This window comes from Barbus barbus, assembly GCF_936440315.1.
Source record: "Barbus barbus genome assembly, chromosome: 46".
NCBI classification, from domain to species: domain Eukaryota; kingdom Metazoa; phylum Chordata; class Actinopteri; order Cypriniformes; family Cyprinidae; genus Barbus; species Barbus barbus.
This window is the reverse complement of record NC_136724.1, coordinates 2,256,085-2,278,684: the sequence shown is the minus strand read 5'-3', so window position 1 is coordinate 2,278,684 and position 22,600 is coordinate 2,256,085. Positions and strand designations below refer to the sequence as shown.

The 22,600-nt window shown below is 37.2% G+C and overlaps 1 protein-coding gene across 2 annotated transcripts in view; it reads left to right on the top strand.

Moving 5' to 3' along the window:
- Positions 1 to 22,600, top strand: part of pard3aa (par-3 family cell polarity regulator alpha, a) — a 445,004-nt gene that overhangs the window by 214,862 nt on the left and 207,542 nt on the right. For both annotated transcript variants that reach the window (XM_079409545.1, XM_079409544.1), the window contains exons 10-11: positions 5,403 to 5,542; positions 6,682 to 6,810. In XM_079409545.1, the coding sequence (XP_079265671.1) occupies positions 5,403 to 5,542; positions 6,682 to 6,810 (269 nt within the window). The remainder of the gene's footprint in view (positions 1 to 5,402; positions 5,543 to 6,681; positions 6,811 to 22,600) is intronic.

Genomic DNA, 22,600 nt, shown 5'->3' with positions numbered 1-22,600 from the left:
ATTGCATGTTAATGGCCATTAAATGAAAATGCATTATAGTTTAAATCTTAATTAAATGGAATAATGGCTTATGTTTTAAAGGGGTCATATAATGCAATACATTTTTTTAATGTGTTATGTAGCTGTCTGTGCATGTATAAGATATTTTTATAATTTTATATTTTTTATATATATATTTTTTTAATTTCAGTTAGTTACCAAGGCAACATCTCCCATTTACTTTTTTTTTTTTATCTATGATTTTATTTTATTTATTTATTTTATTTTATATTCCATTAGCATGCATCCAGTTAAATTTTAGGTTAAAATATTTAAAAACAGCTGTGATAGCTTCAGACTCTCAGTCTTTGTCGCTTTTCTAAACTAAATTAATTCAAAATCTTGTCACAAACTCTTCTGTAGTTCAAGGGGTTGTGGGTAATATTACCTATGAAAGCATGCATAAATATGCAGAGATTTACCACACACTACACCATCTGGCATACTGTTTTTAACGTAAACCTCATAGTATTCAGGACACACATATTCTAATCTTGTTTACTATGTAGGGTGGGTAGTATGTAAATTGGGACACACCCCTGACTAGCAGACCTCTCTGGAAAACACTAGTGCATGCAGGAGCCCTGAATCCAAACACTCTTCAGTATCAGTCCATCTTCTGTGACTGGCAGGGATGTAGAGAGGGACAGAGAATGAACAAGCAGCAGATGTTGAGTGCTGTGGTTCTGGCACGCGTGCTGGACTGAGCTGAGTGTGTTACAGGCTACATCCAGCAGATCCTTCAGCGTTTACCAGCACACGCTCTAACAAACACCGAAGGCTTGCTCTCTGCCCGGGATGCTCTCCGTCTCCTCCTGTTTCCAGTCAGTTTTGGAACTATTGACCCTCGTCGAGCCTGTTCGGTCCATCAGAGCTCTCTCAGCTTGCCTTCAGTTCGTCGGTGCCAGCTGAGAGATTTATGTGCTCTGGGCACTTTACTAGCAACAAATAAAAAAAAACAACTTCTAGATTTATGAAAAACAATGTTGTCTTTATATCAAATTCAAGTTTGATTCAGTGACAGGTGCACTGCTGAAATAAAATAATGCATCTAATGCTGTTTATACTCAAGTGACTGTAGCGCTGAATAGCTCAAACTTTGTGCTTTTATAGACTTTTTTAAACACATCAGTCAAAATGTAATGTAAAAAAATATCATATTATGCCTCCTAAGCTTTTTTTTTTTTTTGAGATCTACCTCCTGCTTTTTCCAATTATTTTCTCGTTGAATTTAAATGCTTCAAGTTGTGTTCCTGGGTTACATGTTAATTCTATTACCATATTAAATATAGTTGAATAATAATGATTATAATAATAATACATTCTTTCTATCTATCTATCTATCTATCTATCTATCTATCTATCTATCTATCTATCTATCTATCTATCTATCTATCTATCTGTCTGTCTGTCTGTCTGTCTGTCTGTCTGTCTGTCTGTCTGTCTGTCTGTCTGTCTGTCTGTGTTGGTTGGTCAAAAGGGGATGATCTTAACCTTTTTTTCACAGGGGAAAAAAGGTACTTTTATCCTGTTTTTACAGTATTCAGATATTTTAATGGAAAATAAGACAAATATGATATATTTCTCCACCGTGTGGATGTAGGGTCTTCTGTTCTCCCACTGGAGCTTCACTCATTTAAAGAGTCTTCCTCCTCCTTCCATTAGTCCATTTATCTTTTTCTTTTTTTTGGTTGTGATAGACCTCTTAAAATAGTATTTTAAGAGGTCTAAGACCACACCGTTCTCTCTCATTTGTCTTTTCCTCCCTCTTTCTCTCTCAATCCCTTATAAATTAATGGATTGCAGAGAACATTTTCCTAATTTCTTCCTCAAGCTGTAATTTTCTGTACTGCCTTACTTTTTTTTAGCTTTAAGACTTTGGCACAGTTAAAAAGACAACATTTTTATTATCGTTCTCTCACATAATCCAAAAGGAAAAACAAAATATCTGAGTAGAGGCCGTGCCACATCCGTGATTAATTAGTGCGGGGCTATTTGTGTTCTGTCACTGTAATTACTTGATTGTAATCAGTTAACAACTGAATGTCCTAATGGCCGAAAGTTTGATTGTAGTAATTATCTAATAGGAGGCATCAGGTGGGGTTTCGGTTATTGAGTCTGGCTTCACTTCTCCTGGCTCTGGCAATACGTCTTGGAACATTTACCCCAGCACCTTAACAAACATAAAGCTTTGAGAGAAATACAGTTTTGGAGTATGCAGCTTATGAGTATTAAACGTTTCTGTGAAACTTGTGTGTTATTTAAGTTGTAAAGTTGTTTGCTTGTTTAGTAGTTTGGGGTGTATGACATGATGATGCCATAGTAAAAAAGTAAAATAGAATATAACTACACAGAAAACGTTAATCAACTTTTTTTTTTACACTAAAATCATACTAACACGCATATTGTTTACATCTTGTAGCTGCGCTGTTGAAACTGTATTTTAATGTTTACAAATTGGAAATAGTATTTTAATGATTAAAAATGGCACATACAATGGAAGTGAATTAATGGAGATGAAGAAATATGAAGCTAATAAATTTATAAAATGACTTGCGTTAATTATTCTATTAAACTTGTTTTAAACATGCTATTTAAGTTGATTTAAATTATATATTTCTTAGTAATTTAGGGTTTATGGCATGATGTCATGGCAATTTTTTTATTTTACTATTGAAACTATTACTATTACTGATACTATTTTAATGTTTACAAATTGGAAATATATATTTAAAAATGTCACGTAATGGAAATGAGTAGGGTCAATTTTCAGAGTAGCAGAAATGTAAAGCTTATTAAAAAAATATTGCATTAATTCTTCTGGTAAATGTGTTTATTTTTGTAAAGTTGTTTAAATCATAATTTTTAGTCTTTATAATTTCTGACATGTCTTAGAAAAAAAAAGGTGGAAAGTTGAATATAACTTAAAAATTAAAAAAGTTTAACCACTGAAGTCACACTAATATGCATATTGCTTTCATCTTGCGGCTGTAATATTGAAACAGCATTTTAATATTTACAAATCAGCCCCATTCACTTCTCCTGTAAAGGTGTGATTACTTTAGCCACATTTTGTTGAAATTTCATGGGCAAAAAATGTCCATTGTCTAGTGTTATTAGTGTGTCTCCTGTATGAAGAGAAGAAACCACTTTTAAACCAAGCAGCTTTCTGTCAACATGACTAACTTAAACCATGTGAAGTTCCATATTGCGCCGATTTCTGTTGAAATGAATGGATTTTGCTTGTGAAAATTTGAAAAGTCTTAAGTCCCTCATTTTCGTTATTAACAAAAAGAGGCACAAGCTGAACTAAATTTGTGTTGTTATGCCACAAGTGTTGTTTTATTGAGCATAACTTGCTTTGATGCTGGAATATTGCATTTAACCTGTTGAAAAAGTGCTTTTCGGGCACAACCCATGAACACGATGTATCCCAGATATGATATAAGTGAACGCAGACAGTCCTGAGGGCTACAAATGTGTCTCCAGATAAAAATATGTGTCCGGCCTATCAGTCTCTCTATCTCCCCCACTGCCTTTTCTTTTACCATTACAGCCATTGTTGGGATGATAAGGTCAACCTTACTGATCCCTGTGAGTCCCGACCATTACTCTTTCTCTGCGCTTCTCCTGCATCTGCCTGTTCGTATTCATTTGGCACTCCCAAAAAGGTCATTTTGTGGACAGGGAGCAAACTGCTGTGCATATCCCGCGTCTGAGCCCCTAACTACATTTTCCAGGATTTACTAACGTCTGTGGCGAGCTGTAAAGCTCAATTTGCCTGATGCATGTGCACATCAAGACCCTTCAAAGCCTGTGTTTGAAGGGAGTTGGCCTGCTTCTGAATGAGGAAAAGCAAATGTCTGCAGCGTGCGTTGTGGAGGAGCTGGCGTGACGACCCGAGCATGTCATGTTTTGGGCCCGCTAGATTTGTAAAGCGTGTGTCGCTGAAACGAACGAGGCTAAATCTGAAGTCACGCTGCAGTTATGCCGTGCACACAGATGGGTTTGAAACGTTTAATTAGGGTGGCCTGTGTTGCCATATGCTTGGGCTTTGCCTGTGTAATTTGTATTTGTGCACACAGGCGGTCATGGAACACTGTTTTTTTCCTCTATAACCTTAAAAGACAAAAATATCCATCTGATGGATTTCAGATTAGTTATTAGATACAGTAGACTTGAGCAGGACTGTAATTTTACTGCGGACGATATGCAATCCGTGTCAAATATAGAATTCATGAAACGTTTGCAACACGTTTGATATGAATACTTTTATTCAGCAAGGAAATTGATCAAAAGTGACAGTAAAGGCATTTAAAATGTTACAAATAATTTCTGTTATAAACAAATGCTGTTCTTTCGAACTTTCTATTCATCAAATAATTAAAAATAATAATAAAATGCATCACAATTTCCACAAAAAATATTGGGCGGCACAACTTTTCTCAACATTGATAATAATCAGAAATGTTTGTTGAGCAGTAAATCAGTATATTAGAATGATTTCTGAAGATCATGTGACACTGAAGACTGGAGTAATGATGCTGAAAATACACATTTGATCACAGAAATAAATGATGTTTTGCAATGCATTTATGTAGAAAACAGCTATTTGAAACGGTAATAATATTTAGCATTTTTAATTAAGAAAAATGCAGCCTTTCTCAGAAAAACATTTCTGAGTATATAAGAGTGTTTAAGATAAAGAAAGATATAAATCCAATACAAATTTAAAACACTTAAATTATTACATTTATTTTTATATTGATGTTTATTTTATATGGCTATATGATATAACTAAAATAAAAAAATAATCTAAATTAATTTATAAAAATTACAAAATCACATTACAAAGTTACTAAAACCTAAACTAACATTAAATTGAAAACTAAAAAAAACAAACAAACAAAAAAAAAATCTAAAAACTAAACATAAAAAAAATCTTAAAAAGAAAAACATAACAAAATTACTAAATCAAACTAAAATGGAAACAGAAAAAAGTCTTTCCAACTAGGAGATATTCCAAATCTTGTGAAAAACAAACAAACAAACAAAAAACATAATATTATACATAACAAAACTAATAAAACTAAAACTAACATGAAGTGAAAATGAAAACTGAAAATACAAAAATAGAAGCCTTTTTGAAAGTTCTTAAAAAAAACATTTTCAAGAAAAGTTTAAATAAAATTAAATATAGAGAATAATAATAATAATAAATAAATATAAAAACGTGGTGTAAAAAAAGTGACATTTTTCAAGCTAAGAAGGTCAGGTTATCCTCCCAGACTGTCATTGTTTGGTCTACAGACAGACTCTACGGCTCATTTACACATGTATTGTTTGTTATTTTGGTGTTGCAGGTCCGGAGGGCTTGGGTTTCAGCATCACCTCCAGAGACGTCCCGATTGGTGCTTCCGCCCCCATATATGTGAAGAACATCCTCCCGCGTGGAGCCGCCATCCAGGACGGCCGTCTGAAGGCCGGAGACCGGCTGCTCGAGGTGAGAAAACCTGGAGGCTGTTGAGAGCGACGAGTCACATCACACGGCATTCACTTCCTCTTCCTGTTCACAGCTTCCTCTACATTCAGCACCATATACAGCTTTTCTCATGCTTTTCTTATATTAAAAACCCAACAAACATCTTGCGTGTCATACAAAAGATCCAACGACTTGTTTTCCGGAGGATTTCCCCCTTTAGTCCCTTCTGCTTGGTCTATCGGAGGCAAGATGTCCATTGTTTTCCTCTCTCCCCTGTGAGAAGCACTTTCCTTTTTAGTTTGGGAAAGTAAATGATGTTAATAAAAGAGAATGGACAAAAAGAACTCAAGCTGATGGCTGATTTACAGTGACAGCCAATCAACAATGGCCATTTCATTTAGAAATGGAGCAGGACACCTGCAGGCTCACATGCCAGATGCTACCGTGGAGCCAGAACGTCATCCATTTGGCTTAACAATCCCTGATTCATCGCTTTAATGGAGTCGAGGCCTTTCAGAGTGCTTTCGTTTCACCCCTTGCCTTTATGTTGCCATAGAAATATCAGGACAGTACTTCCTGTTGTCATGGTCACAATGATGCACTGCAATTAATTGTAATGCTTGATCGGATATAATTACACGGAATATAATTCAGGTTTTATTTGTTGCTTCATGAAACACGCTTTCAGATGACTCTGTAACGTCATATTTGACAGCAGCGCCACATTTACACAGGTCAAGCTTTTTAATATGATGCTCAAACCTGTTCTACCAATCAACCAATGATTGTGTGTGTGTATATATATATATATATGCACACACACAGTATACACTATATGTTTTCTGATAATATGAATATTATGTGTTATATTTGCTAAAATATATTATATATGCTAAAAAATAGTTTTAAGAATTGTTTATGTTAGTTGAAAAAAACTAAAATAAAACAAATTATATATACCGGATGAAAAACATAGAGACCATTATAGTGTGTGTGTGTCTCTATATATATATACAGTATATAAAAAAATGTTTTGGAAATTTTTGTGTTTGGTTTACAAAATAAAAAAATGGTGAAAAATACATTGATGAAAACGGATTTGTTGCCTTTTGCTGTCAGATCTTCATGTTTGTGATGTTTTCTGTGTTGTGTGGGTGTAGGTTAACGGAGTGGATCTGAATGGTAAGACTCAGGAGGAGGTTGTGGCTCTGTTGCGCTCGACTCCTATGGGAGGCACTGTAGGTCTTCTCATCGTCAGACAAGAGGACACTTTCCTGCCCCGCGAAGTGGTGAGTCACACACTCAAACTCCCACACACACACCTAAATGTGCAACCATCTTAAAATGGCTTAACAATAGCCATAAATGGTCTCTCGATATCACACAGAGTTCATATAGCACCATGAAATGGCCTCTTCAACTCTTTCCCTGACTCTCGGGCCTATTTAGGTCACATGTGTGCCATAGAGGCATCTGCCACCCGCCTTAACTCATTTTGAAGTCATTATTATTTCCATAATAGATAATTCAGGAGTGCAGATGCACTCCGGGCTGCCTTGACATTTGTATGCAGATTTTTTTTTTTTTCTTGGTCAACATTCCATAAAGATGCTTCTGTATTCAGTCAGTGCTGAAGGTTCTCAATGATCTGTTGTTAAGAGCATCAGGTACATTCCTCCTTTGCACTTAGCAGTGTTGATAACAGGCAGGTTTTTTTGAAGTCTAAACCCTGATATATGAATGCTTCTAGCTATGCAAGTTTGATTTGTTGCAAAATGCATCCGAAGACAAATTTGAATGCACCACAAGCATGCGTTGCATTCATAAGCTGACCATAGTGAGAGCTAATGGTTTTCTTCTACAGTCAGTTGTAGCCCTTTTAGATCAAGGAGAGAATCATGCTGAGCAAGTTAGTTATTGTCCATATGTTTATAGCTAGTTAAAGATAATTAAATTGTTAGCTACTAGCTACCTGATTTTGAAGGTAACTATGTCTCCTATCAGAATTGCAATACAGACTCAGTCAACATCGTGTGCTTTCAGTAGGACTATGTCAAGACAGGCTAATTGCAAAAATGTGCCTCTATCTACATTTTTGCAAAAATCCAAAAACTTACTTACAGGCCTACACACATTTCACTGCAGTTTCCAGCTGAAATGAACACTAGTGGCAGTAAAACACAGACAACTTTTATTCTTTTTCATGCAAATTATGATTACAGCAGCAGATTTTCAATTGATGATGACTTAATTTCATGCAGTTCCTTGCACAATACTATGTTATGACCACAAAACATTTTTAGCATAGCACATGATTTGTAAACTAATACAATTAGAAGTTTTCATTGCATAACCAGTTCCATATATATTGTTTTTCTAATGTAGTAAACTTGCTCTGTAGCGCACCCGGTACAGCATTGCACTTACTAGTTGCATTAAACACGAATCACAATAAGTCTTTAAGAGCCTTAAAGACTTGTAGAAATAAGCTAAGAAGCCACTGTTGCTTCAGCAAATGCATTTTTATCTCACATTTGCTTAACATTTTAGTGTTGGTTCTATGGGGTTTTTTTTTTTGGGGGGGGGGGGGGGGGGGGGGGGGTTCACTTAGCGCAACTTACAGAATGGTTCATTTCTGAAATGCCATGATGGATACAACGACCAACATAATAAAACATAGCCAGATTCATGTTTTTCTATTTTAGATCAAATTGAACATGCTTTTAGACTTTCCATTTTGAAAGTTTCACAACATAGTTTTTCAGAGAAGTCACCACAGGACTGGGTTGGACTATGTCTTTGTCACCCAGTTGTAGAGTGTTAAGGAATCTGCTATTTATCTTAAAAGGATACCAAATACCATAAAGTACACACCCGAACCTATTGAAGAGTCCAGCATGTTTTGATGTGCGGCATCTTCATAGAGGCTTGAAAAACACATCCCCGCAAGCGAGTTCAAACGCAGGCTGATTGATTTTGGACTTATTTAAGCTTGGGGTGATTGAGAGCGGGTGAAGATGAGGTTTGACTTCCTTTCTCTGGCTCCGGCAAGATTTGATTAAAGACACCATCATGAAGACACAGTTTCACCAAGTCTCCCGCTCCACCTCGTTTCTCATCAACTCCCCCTTAAAATTTGGAGTTTAAGACATCAGAACGACAGGGGTGGGAAGAGAGAAAGCGAGGGAAGAGATAAACTGTTGGACGCTTCATTACTCTTATTGTCACATTAACATTCAGGAGGCTTCGGCTTTTCAATGCACCCCATTCAGGCATTAAAGGATCTCAATAATCCATACAAGTATGTTCATAAAAATCAAATTACAAACGCATTGCTCTACTGCTGACAGTTATTGCAAATAAAGTGGAGAGAGAGAGGACAGCGGAGGGTTATTGATGCTATTTTGTAGGTCTGCGTGAGGGAGAGAGAGCGTGGTGGTTTAATATGATGCTATGGGAACGTTGTCATGTGAGCCAATCACAGTGCCAGACTATTAATGCATCATCGGGGAAGTTCTAAATCAAAAGACTGAGTGACACACTCTGCCACAGTGACAGGTTACAGTCTAATAAACCAACACAGCAAAGTACTTAGTCTATGCTTTATGATATTCGAATACACAATGCAATTAACGTCAAATTATTATAATGACATCAGTAGAGAAAGTAACAGAACTGAGCCCTTTTTATGAAACAGGACATAAAAACAAGCAATGCTAACCGCTAATATGCTGAGGGATCTTATTTATTTATTTTCATTTGTCTGCACGCATGCGATTAGCCTCTGAGGCATCGAGGGAATTGCAGACATTTTACGAAAGCGCGAACGTCAAATGCAGGCTGGCAGAGGCAGTGACTTATTGATAGGGGCGTCAGCTTTAACCTTTGCTCACAGCCGAAGTCTGGTCCTGAGGGAGCCGCAGAAAAATGAGCTTTGATGCCCCCGGCCGGCCCTCGCCCTTTAGAGAAAAAGAGAAAGAGAAGTGAGAGAAGGAGGCCGCACCATGGGCATGTTCAGTGAACTCCAAAGAGAATGTTGAGACAGAATCGATGAAGCGCTGTCCTTGGAGTGTGGCTGAGGGGCTGGTGTTAGTTGAGTGCAATTATAGGTCACGTGGCACTCAAAGTGCTTTGTGTCATGGTCAGTGTCAGATACTCACGAGATTACTGATCTTTAAACAACTGAGTTGTTACTTGGTTTGCTACTCCTGACAGGTAGATTGAGGCTCGCTGACAAATTTGACCCTTTCTGGGTCAGTCTTAGTGAAGTCCTTGCTGTACAGATTACAACCCTTCCTTTCCCACCTAGTGCCGATGTGATGTACCTCGACTGATATCAAGTTTTATTCTCATCTGATGGTGTCACTGTGGTCATTTCGATAAATTACTGAAAGCTAAGTGTTTTTCAGACCCCAACTAAGCAAGCCAAAAGGCGACAGTGGCAAGGAATCCAAACTCCATCAGGTGACAGAAATGGAGAAAAAAACCCTGGGAGAAGCCAGGCTCAGATGGGGGACCAGTTCTCTTTACCTCTGCATCACTTTTTAATGCACCGTGTAACCCTTTAGCATCATGCAGGGTACTCTAGGTCTTTCAAATAGATACTTTTGACATCAATACACAGACAGGGCATTGGAAATATATTGTCAAGAAATCATATATTGGGGTATAATTCCATTATGACATACAGTATAATTTTCAATTTAAAAATCTACAGTAATTTTAGTTGCATAACTTACATTACACCAATTACTCCATTTAGATTGAGCACCTAACCCAACCGCTACCCGTAAACCTTACCATTTGTCAATATAAAACAAAGGATATAACAGACGTATGCAAATATAGTCACAATTTATTAAAAAATGACAAACATTCAAGGACTTCTGAAGCCAAATGAATAATTTGCATGAGGAATTATGAATGAAAAATTATCATCGTCCCCAGCCTTAATGTTCAAATCACAAACACATCAACAATTCCACATGAGCGATTAAAGCCTTTAGTTTCAATCTGTTCCTCACATTAAGATATTGTATGGCTTCATAAGACTTGGAATATAACATCAGTTGATTATAATACTAATACTGTTTTCTGGTTAGTTTTGCAATACATTTCTGTGACTGTACTTTTATCTGCCCTGTTACGAGTTACATATTTTTGAGAATTATTTTTGTGGTTGTGGTTAGGTGCTTACTTTTATAAATGCATGCAGAGAATTAAGTGCGTCTGGAAATGACGAACAAGGCAAATAATAGGTAATGGAGTAATCTGCACATTGAAAAAATTGCGCTTAAAGGGTACCCAATGTGTTTGTGACGCCAAGGGATCCTGAGCAAGCGTCAATATGTGACGAGTTGGGAGTGAGAACAAGTTGGCAAATCTATCAACACGTTCATCTTTGGAAGTGGGCCATTGAAGAAGTCTGAAAACTTGTAAATAGGGCTTTGTTTTCTGCAGTTCAATAAACTCCTGTATACACAAATGCTCAGGATTTGTGTAAAGCTAATCAGATTGGATTGTGCAAGTGCTTCATTATGTGTGCCGCATGCATAAAATTGGCCTCAAACAGTCTGTTGGCGCTCTACGGCAGTGACGTCTGAGACTATGGAGCACCTTGCCATCTTAACATTTGCATCAGGTTTGTTTATTTCAGAAATTGGAAGAGAGCCTTGAATATAAACCATTCATTTGTGCTTCAGAACTGAAAAAAGTGATGTCAGAGGAGCGTTGGATAGTCAGTGCGGGTGAAGGAATAGGAGAAATGATGAAAGTGGGAGGATCTGGGAGGAGAGGGAGGGAGCGCGACTCAGCGGGAGACGGATAGGCCAGAAGATGGAGAGACAGGGAAAGAATGAGAGATGTGATAGGCATCTCGGGGAGCCATCAAAAACTCCACGGTGGAGAAAAGACGGGAAAAAAGAGAACTGACAACAGCTGCAAGGGAGCAAACGTGTTTTGACAGACATCCTGCACTTGATGAAATCTTACCTTGCCACTTCGGTGAGACACACACTCCGAGGCCTGACAAACACCCTGCTGCTGAATTATTCATGTCAGAAAACGCAATTATCCGGCACACTAATGTGGCCAGCGGTGGCGTGAGAGCATTAGAACAACACAACACACACACAAGCAATTCCATCGTGTAAACAAAAAGCCCACTGAGCTCTTCTGCCGGCTGTCTGGTCTGCACTGGCCACAATTTATCGTTCCTTTTGATCTCCCAGTGGGCACTGCTGAGAACGCTCAGAAGATACATGTGTTTGCAACCGCTGCTAAGCCAGAGCGATAAGCAGAGATTGTATATCACCTCCTTCCCTCCGTAAAATAAATAACTTATTGTGAAATCATCAGTAACCCCAGGTAGAAGGAAACAAAGGAATAAGAGTGAATAGGAATTACCTCCAAAGCTTCAGCTAAAGATGAAGGTGTGTTGATTGACATTTGCATGTTGAGTCAAGTAACTGGTAGCGTCTTGAGTAGGGATGGACACATGGGGTTGCCTTGTTCGGATTTGCTTTTGTTTTGGTTTTGCTGTTGCTTTGCTTTGCTCTGTTTTGTTTTATTTGCTTTCCTTTGTTTTGTTTTGCTTTGCTTTGCTTTTTGATTTGATTCTATTTTGTTTTTGTGCTTGCTTTATTTATTTACTTACTTATTTTTTGTTAACCCAGAATGTACACTGTACATTGTGACTTCCTTTGTGCTTAATAGTCATATTCTTGCATTTGAAAGCAGCTAGATTGTGGGGATGTGCCATGGTTAACTACTAGACTAGTAATCCAACACTCAACTAATTGACTAGTGAGGTGGGCTTTGTTTAGGCCAGGGGTGCCCAGCCCTGTTCCTGGAGATCTACCTTCCTGCAGAGTTCAGTTCCAAGCCTGATCAAACACACCTGTCTGTAATTATCAAGCGCTCCTTCAGATCCTAATTAGTTGGTTCAGTTGTGCTTGATCAGGGTTGGAGCTGGATTCTGCAGGAAAGTAGATCTCCAGGAACAGGGCTGGGCACCCCTGGTTTAGGCAAACATCCAACTAGTTGATATTGAAAATATGTAGTTATGCACATCCCTAGTAGATGGAATGTAACTAATTGCAAGGAATGGAATAGAAAACATGGTTCTTGAGGCATTTTCACAGTTCAACCTTTCACAAAATCTTAATTCTCTATCTAATGCTATTGTACATAGATTGGCAATATAAAATGGTGCACTCATGGCTCACCCCAAATACTTGCGGCTGATTTATCGGTAGAGCACTTGATAAACCCAAATTACCAAAATGCACAGCCCTAGTCTTGACTGCAGGAAGTCTCCATTGACCCTGTTGAATTCTTTCATGGAAAACTTGACAGATATGAATGAAATTTAGAGCAAGTTTTGAGTTGGTTTGTTTGGAAAACTTGATCTCAAAGCTTTTTTGTACTCTTGAAACTATTTCATATTCATCATTTTATGGCTCAGCTTCACTGAAAATAGCCCTATGAATGACGATGAGCTTTTTGTATTCACGTTCAAATAATACACCCATCTGTAGTCAATTGGAGCTCTCTCCAAGCTGGAGTTGATGCTCATGACTGTTGCCTTGTTCAAACATACAATAACTGCAACTCGTCAATGCTCTTGGCTGCGCCAGTCCAATCCAAAATCTCCCAGAACGGTCCAGATGACAGGGTGTACGGGAAACTCGTTTCAGCTCGGCACAGAACAGTAATTAAACACTACATTAAATTCCTCTTCATGACCAGTTCAGACTTTTCACGGATCCATTAGAGGCTGGATCTGCCAAGCTAAGAGAATCTTAATTGCGCAATTAATTTGAACGCCGATGTATACTGACAGTTGGATTTATGGTGTCTATTGAGGCCAGATCCAGACAAATGTGTGACAGGTTCTATTTTAATACGGCTGATGAGTTGGCTTGATATCCTGCTAGTGATGCCCGTTTTGCCAGTCATCTGAAAATCAGTTGTTTTTTTTCTGAACTTGTTTCAGAACTATGCAAGTTATTGTTATTGAGATATTGTTGCTCATTTCCTGTTTTGTTCCAATTTCTCTCACTGAAGAGCGTTTCTATTTTTAAATGTGGTTTGGAAGGATTTTGTGAATGTTAAATTGTTAGGAAACGACAACAACAATCCAACTTTTGTTTCTTCTCAAATGGTTGCAATTATTCACAGCAGATAATATCTTCATTTCTCAGAATCACTTTGTATATTCCCACTTGCACACTCTTCTTTTCTAGTGCCAATAGAAAGGTCATCGACATTTATTTCCCCATGCATCCATATTTGCTTTTAATCTGTTCACTGGATGTGGGAAAGTTTAGTAACTCAAAGGGGGAAGAAATCAAATCAGCATGTTACCTGAACACTAGAGACTAGACTAGAGTTGTTAAATTAGAGATTGCTGGATATTTTGATGGGAATTGTTGAGAGAGCTCTTTTGTAAGCTGTGGGAAGAAGGAAGTATGTTTGTTCGTGTTCAACAAGTGCCTCTGATTGCCCGAGAGCTATAGCAATCATTCACAGGTAGCCTTAAAACACAGACAGCATTGGTGTGTTACTGGCATACTACCTACTGTTTTTAAGAACTAATGGACTACTATGTTGTATACAAATGCTGTGTCCATCTACACTATATTTTTTACGTTGCTCTAAATGCAAATGTTAGATGGACATTTTTGATTGTTGCAGTGCATCTCACTGTTTTGCGTTTCGCTCAGTGATTGTCAAGTTAAAAGAAGCTTAACTTGAAATGCATTTAAAATACTTGAATTCTCTTCCATTCTTGATTTAATTGCATTTATAAAGATAAAAGTGCAAGAAAGACAACAATATCCATTAAGTATGCAAGCAGGTAAACAAAATAAGGCAAATTAAAATTGTGCAAATATCATGATGTCATAGTGTACAGCATGGTGTACAGTTTTTATACAGTAATGTAACATTTCATCACTTGCTCAGCAATGGATGCTCTGCAGTGAATGGGTGCCGTCAGAATGAGAGTCCAAACAGCTGATGAAAACATCACAATAATCCACACCACTCCAGTCCATCGGTTAACATCTTAAGAAGCCAAAAGCTGTGTGTTTGTAAGAAACAAATCCATTATTCAAACATTTTTAATTTTAATCTCAAATGGTTGCTTCTGGGTAAAATACGAGTCCACAATCCATTTTCTTCCAGTAAAAAAAAAGCGTACTTTTCTGAATCAGGAGAGAAATCTGCAAAGATCAAACACTGTTTACAAGCCAAAACAGCTCTAAACAAATATGTGAGTGGATTTTGATGTGAGAGACAAGAATACTTGATCACTGGAAGGAACATTATGATGGATTATGGACTTGTATTTAATCCAGAAACGACAGTTTGAAATTAAAATTAAAAATGTCTTAAAGATTAATTTGTTTATTATAAACATGCAGCCTTTTGGTTCACAAGATGTTAGCTGATGGACTGTAGTGGTGTGGATTACTTGTGTATTATTGTGATGTTTTATCAGCTGTTTGGACTCTCATTCTGACGGCACCCATCCACTGCAGAGGATCCATTGCTGAGACAGTGATGCAATGCTACTTTTCTCCAAATCTGATGAAGAAAGAAACTCATCCTGATCTTGGGCAGCCTGAAAGTGAGTATATTGTCATCAAATGTACAGATTTTGGGGGAGAAGTTCTTTTAAATGAAAGTTTTTGAACTGTATGTCGTTTCCACAGCTCTGCCCAGGTTTGTAATAATTGCCAGAGCTGTGATTTTAAACCTGGTGGACTGTTTCGTAGATGGATGTGTTGATTGCAGACAGGTGTTGTTCTGTGCTGATTGCTGATGAGCCGCCCCTGAAGCACAAATGACGCTCTTATGTGAGTTTGGCGTGTCATTTGATGTCCAGATCTGTTGTGTTATCAACCCATTTGACTGTTTCCATAGCAACGGTCGGTGGAGGAAGTGAGCTTGGGCAGGAGGGCATCCCGCTTGATTAAGATAATTAGCCCCTTTCTTATTTAATGGGTGTGTCTCCACGTTTTTGTCCCAAATTACAGCCCGTTGGTTTCATCTGTCATAACCCTGACCGCATCCTGTCCTTCTCCACACACAGATTCTTTAAGAAGATTATTAAGAAGATGACCAAACGTTCAGATGAAGTTTCCTCTTTATTCAGGAGCTCATGTTGGGTCTCTAAAAGTGGATATGATATAAAAATATTTCTTTCAAAGTTCTGTAATGCCTTTAAGCCTTTGTCATAGTGGCAGTGAGGTAATTCTCCACAGCTTCTGCGTATGTGAGACCTGCGGTCCTGTCGCTGTCCTTGCAGCTGTTGGCCAGAGCTTTTCAACAGAGATGTCGTGACGGCAAAATGGGCTCTGTACCATGGGAACGGAGCTGTTTCTGAGCCAAGATAGCTATCAGGATCTATTTGTAACTTGGCAGTCTTTCGGGTTTTTTTAATGGCGAATGAATTATCACATTCACTAGGACCTTGGCACTCTCACACCTGCCGAGAAAATGTAGTACTGTAAGACCCTTAAAGCAGTCACTGTTATTATTCATTGAGAAAAGAAAAGAAAAAAAAACTCTTTGAAAGTCTTTGAAAGTTCTGAATAAGGTTTGTATAATATACTTATTCAGAATGATTTAGGTAAAATAACTGACACAAAAGTGACACATTATTTTATGAATTTGCACCATTATTCTGTTTGTTTGTTCTCCACATCAAATAATATAAATAATCAAAATAATTACAAACATGTGTTAAATATACTAATTAATATGATTGATTGTGAAATTTTGAGAGCAAATTTTATATTTAAATTCTTCTTTCTTTCTTTCTTTCTTTCTTTCTTTCTTTCTTTCTTTCTTTCTTTCTTTCTTTCTTTCTTTCTTTCTTTCTTTTTGTTTGCTTGTTCTTTAGTTGTTTTTTTTTTCCCTAGACAGGCAATGCATGAAAATCAGGCATGTTTTAAAGTCTGAAACTACAATCAGAATTCAAAACAGATGCATATGTCTTGAAGGTATCCGAATAAACCCAGTTTTTGACATAGCAGGTCAGAAAACCTGCCAAGCTGCAAATGCGACATCCATTAACCGCTCATCCCAATCTCCTCTTCATCCCGAGCCCATTTTTTTAGGATAGTCGAGCATGAGGAGTCGCTCTCTCTTTTTAAGCACTATGCCTGGCATCCCTACTGTGAAAATTACCTTACCCGTCTCCATTAGCCAGACTGGCACGCTTAAGTTCAATTGCTTGTTCGAACCCTTTTTACTCCCCTGAAATCGTTCCCTTGTTTTTCTCCCCTTCTCTCCCTCTCTTTTCCCCACAGTTTGCAGATGAGCAGCCGTTCCTTTCACGAGCGCTTTTATGGGCCACATTTAAAATGTGCCAGTTTGCGCGGCTGCAGATTGGGAAAGCCAAGCACTTCCATAATTAAGCCTAATGTCGCAAAGTGCATTGGAAGACAATAGTGTTCTGCTAGCATTTTTTTTTTTTTTTTCGTTTCACAAAACAGTTTTGAGCTGCCACCTGTTTTTGTTTAGCACATTTTCTCTCAGCTGTGACAGCAATTAGCCTAGCTGTTCATATGGAGCGGCCGCTGCTCTGTCACTGTACAGCACTGGTAAACAAGTTAGTTTAGAGTAGTTTTGGGACAGGCAGAGCTTGCTGAGAGCATGTGGTGTAGTCAAGCACAGTTAGGTCTCAACGCATTGTCATCCTTGTAGCACATACGCGTTTATATGTACAACACAGAGCTGGTAATGATCAAATATTGACCTGTTATAAAACATAACTTCCTCTGTAGGCATATTGTCAGCTTATTAAGTATAATCAAAATAAGATCAGCACACTGAAGGCAGTGGGCTGTAGGATGCATCGTATTTTAATAAATATCAGGATTTCTGCTGATATTGATTTATTAAGCATAAGATTTTAAGAGTTTAAATCCTCCAATCAGTGCATTTTTCATAAATCGATACAGTTTCTGATCAGTGGTTTAATCTTCCCAACTTGGCAACCATGCACAGACGCACTCTCTGCAATATGCAGGGTTGCCAGGTCCCAGACAATATTCCAGCCCAATGCCAATGCAAAACCCACCCAAAAGGAATGAAACTTTCCCTATTTTTTCCATCTAATCACAGCCGTCAGCTACAGAATTCCCATTAACGGCCTTCAAAAAAAATAAAATAAATAATTTTGTTTATTGTATGCTTTGAATCTTATTTAGATTATTTGAGCTAGATATGTTTATTCGATTATTTAATCTGCATTTAATTTCTCGTTACTTTTACTGTCTTTGATCTTAACTCTGAGCACTTTGCATGATCAATTTTAAAATACAACCTGCACAGTGTGCTAAGCTGATATAGTCATTCATAAGTCCATTTAAATTCATTTTATAGCGCTTTTTACAATACACGTCAAAGCAGCTTTACAGAAAATTGTTATGTTAAAGTTTATAATTTATTCATAGCTTAATGCAAGATTTTGCTCAAATAACAGTCTTTCATGAAATAAAATGAGAAGAATCATGATTGTATTTTTGAGCCGAATAATCATAATCAACTGTTTAACCATTATTATGCAGCCCTGCAATGTTGCTGACATTTTTCACTTTATTCTTTTGACCTTGTATTGAGATTTGGTTCCTTGTGAAAATATGTATAAATGAGGTGTTTGACTTCATTCTCCGGCTCTTCGTGTCACCTTCGCTTTAGGTGCTGAGCTGTGACAGTTCTTTCGCCCCTCGCTTCCTCTCGAAGCTTTGACTGTCTCATCTAATCTCCTCTCTCTCTCTTTCTCGGGTCTTCAGGTCTAATTGTACCTGAAAGTCTTGAATGTGCATTAGTCGGAGGTGTTTAATATGCAGTCTTTATCAGAAGGTGGCGGGCCAAAGAAACAGTGATGAGAAATTTCATGTTTCTATACTTATCATGCACAGGCCTTCTTTGCAATTACATACTTGACTGATTTCTTTTAGCCTCTTAAATTCATTTCCAGTGACCTTTATGTCGTTGCCCCATTCGGGCGAGAAAGTTTCAGCCATGCTAATTGTTTCAAACCTCGACAGCAGTTTGAAGCTAAAGAGCAATATGTATATTTTCATTTCCCTCCCTCTCTCCATTACATTGTTTATTTTTTCTCAAGTTTGGTCATTGCATTTTTTGTTACTATTTCCTCTTTTCCTGCTTTCACTGATTTGTTTGTTCATTCTTTCTTTTTGTTATTTGTATTTTGTCTGTTTTCTTTTGTTTTTGGTTTGCTTGCTTTTAACTTTTAGTTCTTCCTTTCTTTCTTGTCTGGAGAGCAACATTTACTTGTTAAATTCTTCCTTTTACTTCCTTCATTTCTTCCTTCTCTCTGATATGTCGTTTATTCTTTCTTTTGTTTGTTTGTTAAATTGTTTATTCTTTTTCATTTTTGTTACTTGCTTAGTCTTTTGTTTGTCCTTCAGCTTGTTTGTTTTATCTTCAGTTTCTTGTTGTTATTTGTTTATTCTGAGGGTGTTTTTCCTTTGATTTTCTATGTTTGCTTGTTCATTATTATTTTTCTTTTGAAAGTGTGTTTATTTCATAAATGTATGATTTTTGTTACATTTTTACTTTTGTTCTGTTTCGTATGGAAGCCCTTTTCTGCTACTGAAAAAAATAAAATAAATAATAATTCTGATATTTTCCTTGCAATTATGAGTTTATATCTCACAATTCTGACTTGGGCATTTATACAGTATCTTTCTGACTTTATTACTTACAATTGCAAGTTTATGTCTCATAATTCTGAGAAAAATAGTCATAATTGTGAGATATAAAGTCACAATTACATTTTTTATTTTTTAAAAGAGAGACTAAAGAGAGAATGCATTGATGAACAAACAAACCAAAAACACCCTCAAAATGAACAATTAGCTAAAAGAATGAAAAAACAAATCAGTGAAAAAAAAAAACATCAAACAAACTGGAAGAAAAAAAAACAAGTAACAAAAACAAACACACAAAATAGAACAAACAAAACAATAGAGTGAAAAGGGATTAAGGACGGGAGAAGAAATAAATTAAAATGTAAATTTAAGAAAGAAAGAAAGAAAGAAAGAGAAAGAAAGAAAGAAAAAGAAAGAAAGGTGGCCATACAGTCATACAGACAGATAAAAGCATGGAAGCCTGTTCTGTTGAAAGTATGTTTATTTCATAAGTTGGGATATTTTTATTTATTTTTTAGAACGTTTGTTTGTTCTTTGTTTCTTTCATTCATTCATTCACTCATAATTTTGCTTTCTTTCTTGTTTTATTTCTGTATAATCTGTCTGAAAGTCCCAGTGGAGTATAAGAGTGAATGCTAGACGTCTGCTCTTTTTTCTCTGTTTTCAGACACTGTCTTATCTCTCATGGGCTGTTCTCTTCATTGTCTGTGCACTGACAGTATAATTCAAGCTCACTCTGGAAACAAAAGCTTGTAATGAATGCACACCATCCAGTCAGCTTATGAATGAATTAATTACTCCCGAGCACAATGGGCCAGGTTGAGCTGGATGCACCTTTTATAAAGTCATGCGTTTTTCCTCTGTCACTGTGTGAAAGAAATGTACAGTGTTGTGAAGGCTTGTGAAAATGAACCAGCTGTTTGTAACACAATTTCAGACCTTCAAACAAGCTGTTGCATATTATCAAAATTCACAGTGACTTTGGGGCCAGAGAATTGGAGCTGTTTAGCTTTTCAGACTCACAGCTTGGGGATCCTTGAACCTAGACTCAGTGTGACCAAGACATGTGGTTTTAAGCCACCTGTAGCGCAGGTACAGTGCTTCTTTCAATATTACGTGGCATACTGAAGCTTCATGGTAGAGCTCAGGAGTTTTGTTTTAAGGTGAAAGATTTCTGCATGCAGATTTTGCAATGGGTTCAAGTTGGTAACTCAAATTCACCTTGTTGAGTGGAGAACAGAAAGCCGTTTAATTTAAAGGTGACTTTTGTCTGAACTGTGCTTCATACATCAATGCCCTATTGACAAAAGACAATCAAACTTTTTCCAAAATTTTGCTAATTTGATCACACCTTTAGAGTGTTTTCAGACTTGTAGATCATTTACTTTGCTCTACTTTGCTTTGAGTATCAAAGTAAGTACAATTAGTTAAGTTTGCCCCATATTATGCTACTGACATGAATAATATCTAAATTCGTGCAACTCAGTGAGGAAACTTGTTTATTTTCGCAAACAGATTAGTTTGCTCATTAATTGTTTCCTTTTTTCTTTAGTTGTTTCTTTTGTTTTATAGATTTTTTAATGATTAGTCTTTTGTTCATTCTTGTTTGTTCATTTACTTCCGTTTTGTTTTGCTTTGTTGCTTTCTTTGCTTTGTTTTGTTTTGCTTTCTTTGCTTTCTTGCTTTCTTTTCTTTGTTTATCTTTGCTTTGTTTTCCTTTGCTTTGTTTGCATTGTTTTTTTTTTTGTTTATCTTTGCTTTGTTTTGCTTTCTTTGCTTTGTTTTGTTTTGCTTTGCTTTATTTGGCTTTCTTTGCTTAGTTTTTTGTTTGTTTGTTTTTTTCACTTTCTTTGCTTTGCTTTGTTTTATTTTGCTTTCTTTTTATCAATTCCAAGTCTTAATAAACTTACACTCTTGCTTTGCCATGGCATTTTTCGGACAGACAAGCAGCACACACGTTTCTTAAGAAAATGTTAAAAGTGTTTTAAAATGGTCTGAATCGTCAGTTATTCGTTTGGTTGTTTTCGCTGTTTGGTTATGACAAGGCTGATAGATAACTGAATTTGATCATTTGTGGATGTTGTCTATCAGTTTCACTTTTGAGTGATTGATTGATGGATATAATCTGGAACTTTTTTTATTCCTTTCGATGTATCACTGCACATTCTTTTAGAAACACAGTGTTGTAATTTCCACAAGCATAAGTACAGTCTCTGATTATTATATATCTGAACTCCTCTAAATAACCCGCCCAGCAAAATAAAACTGTAATTGATGAGGCTCTGTGTCTTTACCGACAGCTCTGGAAACTCCTTCAAGTGCTTGACATGTTATTTCTCGGTTGCCACGGAACAACCAACAAAACTGTGTTATCTGTCAAAGGCGAGAATTGGAGTAAAACTCAGAAAGATGTCTTTTTCATGTTTCTATCCATAATGCATATCAGTTCCGGCCGCCGGGCCTCTCTAGGGGAATGAGAGCGAGCCGATGAAAGGCTCTTCATTGTGTCAGTCTGAAAGACTGTGGTCTTTTTGCGTTCTTGTTGACGGTGTGACAGGAACTAAATGACTGGGTGAAAATCACACGCGTGAACGCTGCGTTAGCGCCCGCGGATGACGCCGCCGTGTGTGTTATTCCCGCCGTCTTCACCTGGATGTTGGTTCTCAACCTGAGAGCTGCTGTTGTCTGCTGAGAGACACCTGCGTTGCCATAGCAACTGCTCGTGCATGGGATGATGATGGTGTGTGTGTGAGGTGTATTATGAAAGGAAGGAGAGATAGGGGCCTCACCTGAATGCTTGGCTGAATCTCTATAACTCGTCTCCAGCCTCTTTGCTCTCAGCAGCTGGACTAAAGCCAAGCACCTGGCATTCTTCAGCTCTCTGTGTGTGTGTGTGCTGAACCTTTCTTAAAACACTTTACCTTTGCTTTGTATAAAACTGTTATACAGAGTGGATTTTTCCCCAGTGAATCACCTTTTAATGACTTCCCTGCTGGAAAAAAGCTCATTTTGGAACACAGTAGCTGGATTTTTGCTGGTCAGCTGTGACCAAGATGATCTACTAGGTTGAAATATGTCCAAAAAGATATATAGTGATATGAAAATGTATTTCTGTATTTTACTCCATCAGGTGCCTATATATGATAGGTTTGACTCTGCGCTGTGATTCGATTGTCAACACAGGACAGCATCCACTCAGCGGGTGCTAACACAGATCTCCATAGTAACCATTGTAAACGTCCTGTTTAATGAGTCATGCACTGAAAAACATGATACATTGAATTTACTCTTTTTTTTTTTAAGGTAAGTGGTTGCAATCAATTTATTTTAGCTACATTTAAATAATCAAATTTAGTTGACTAACTTTCAGTACAATTTATTTAAA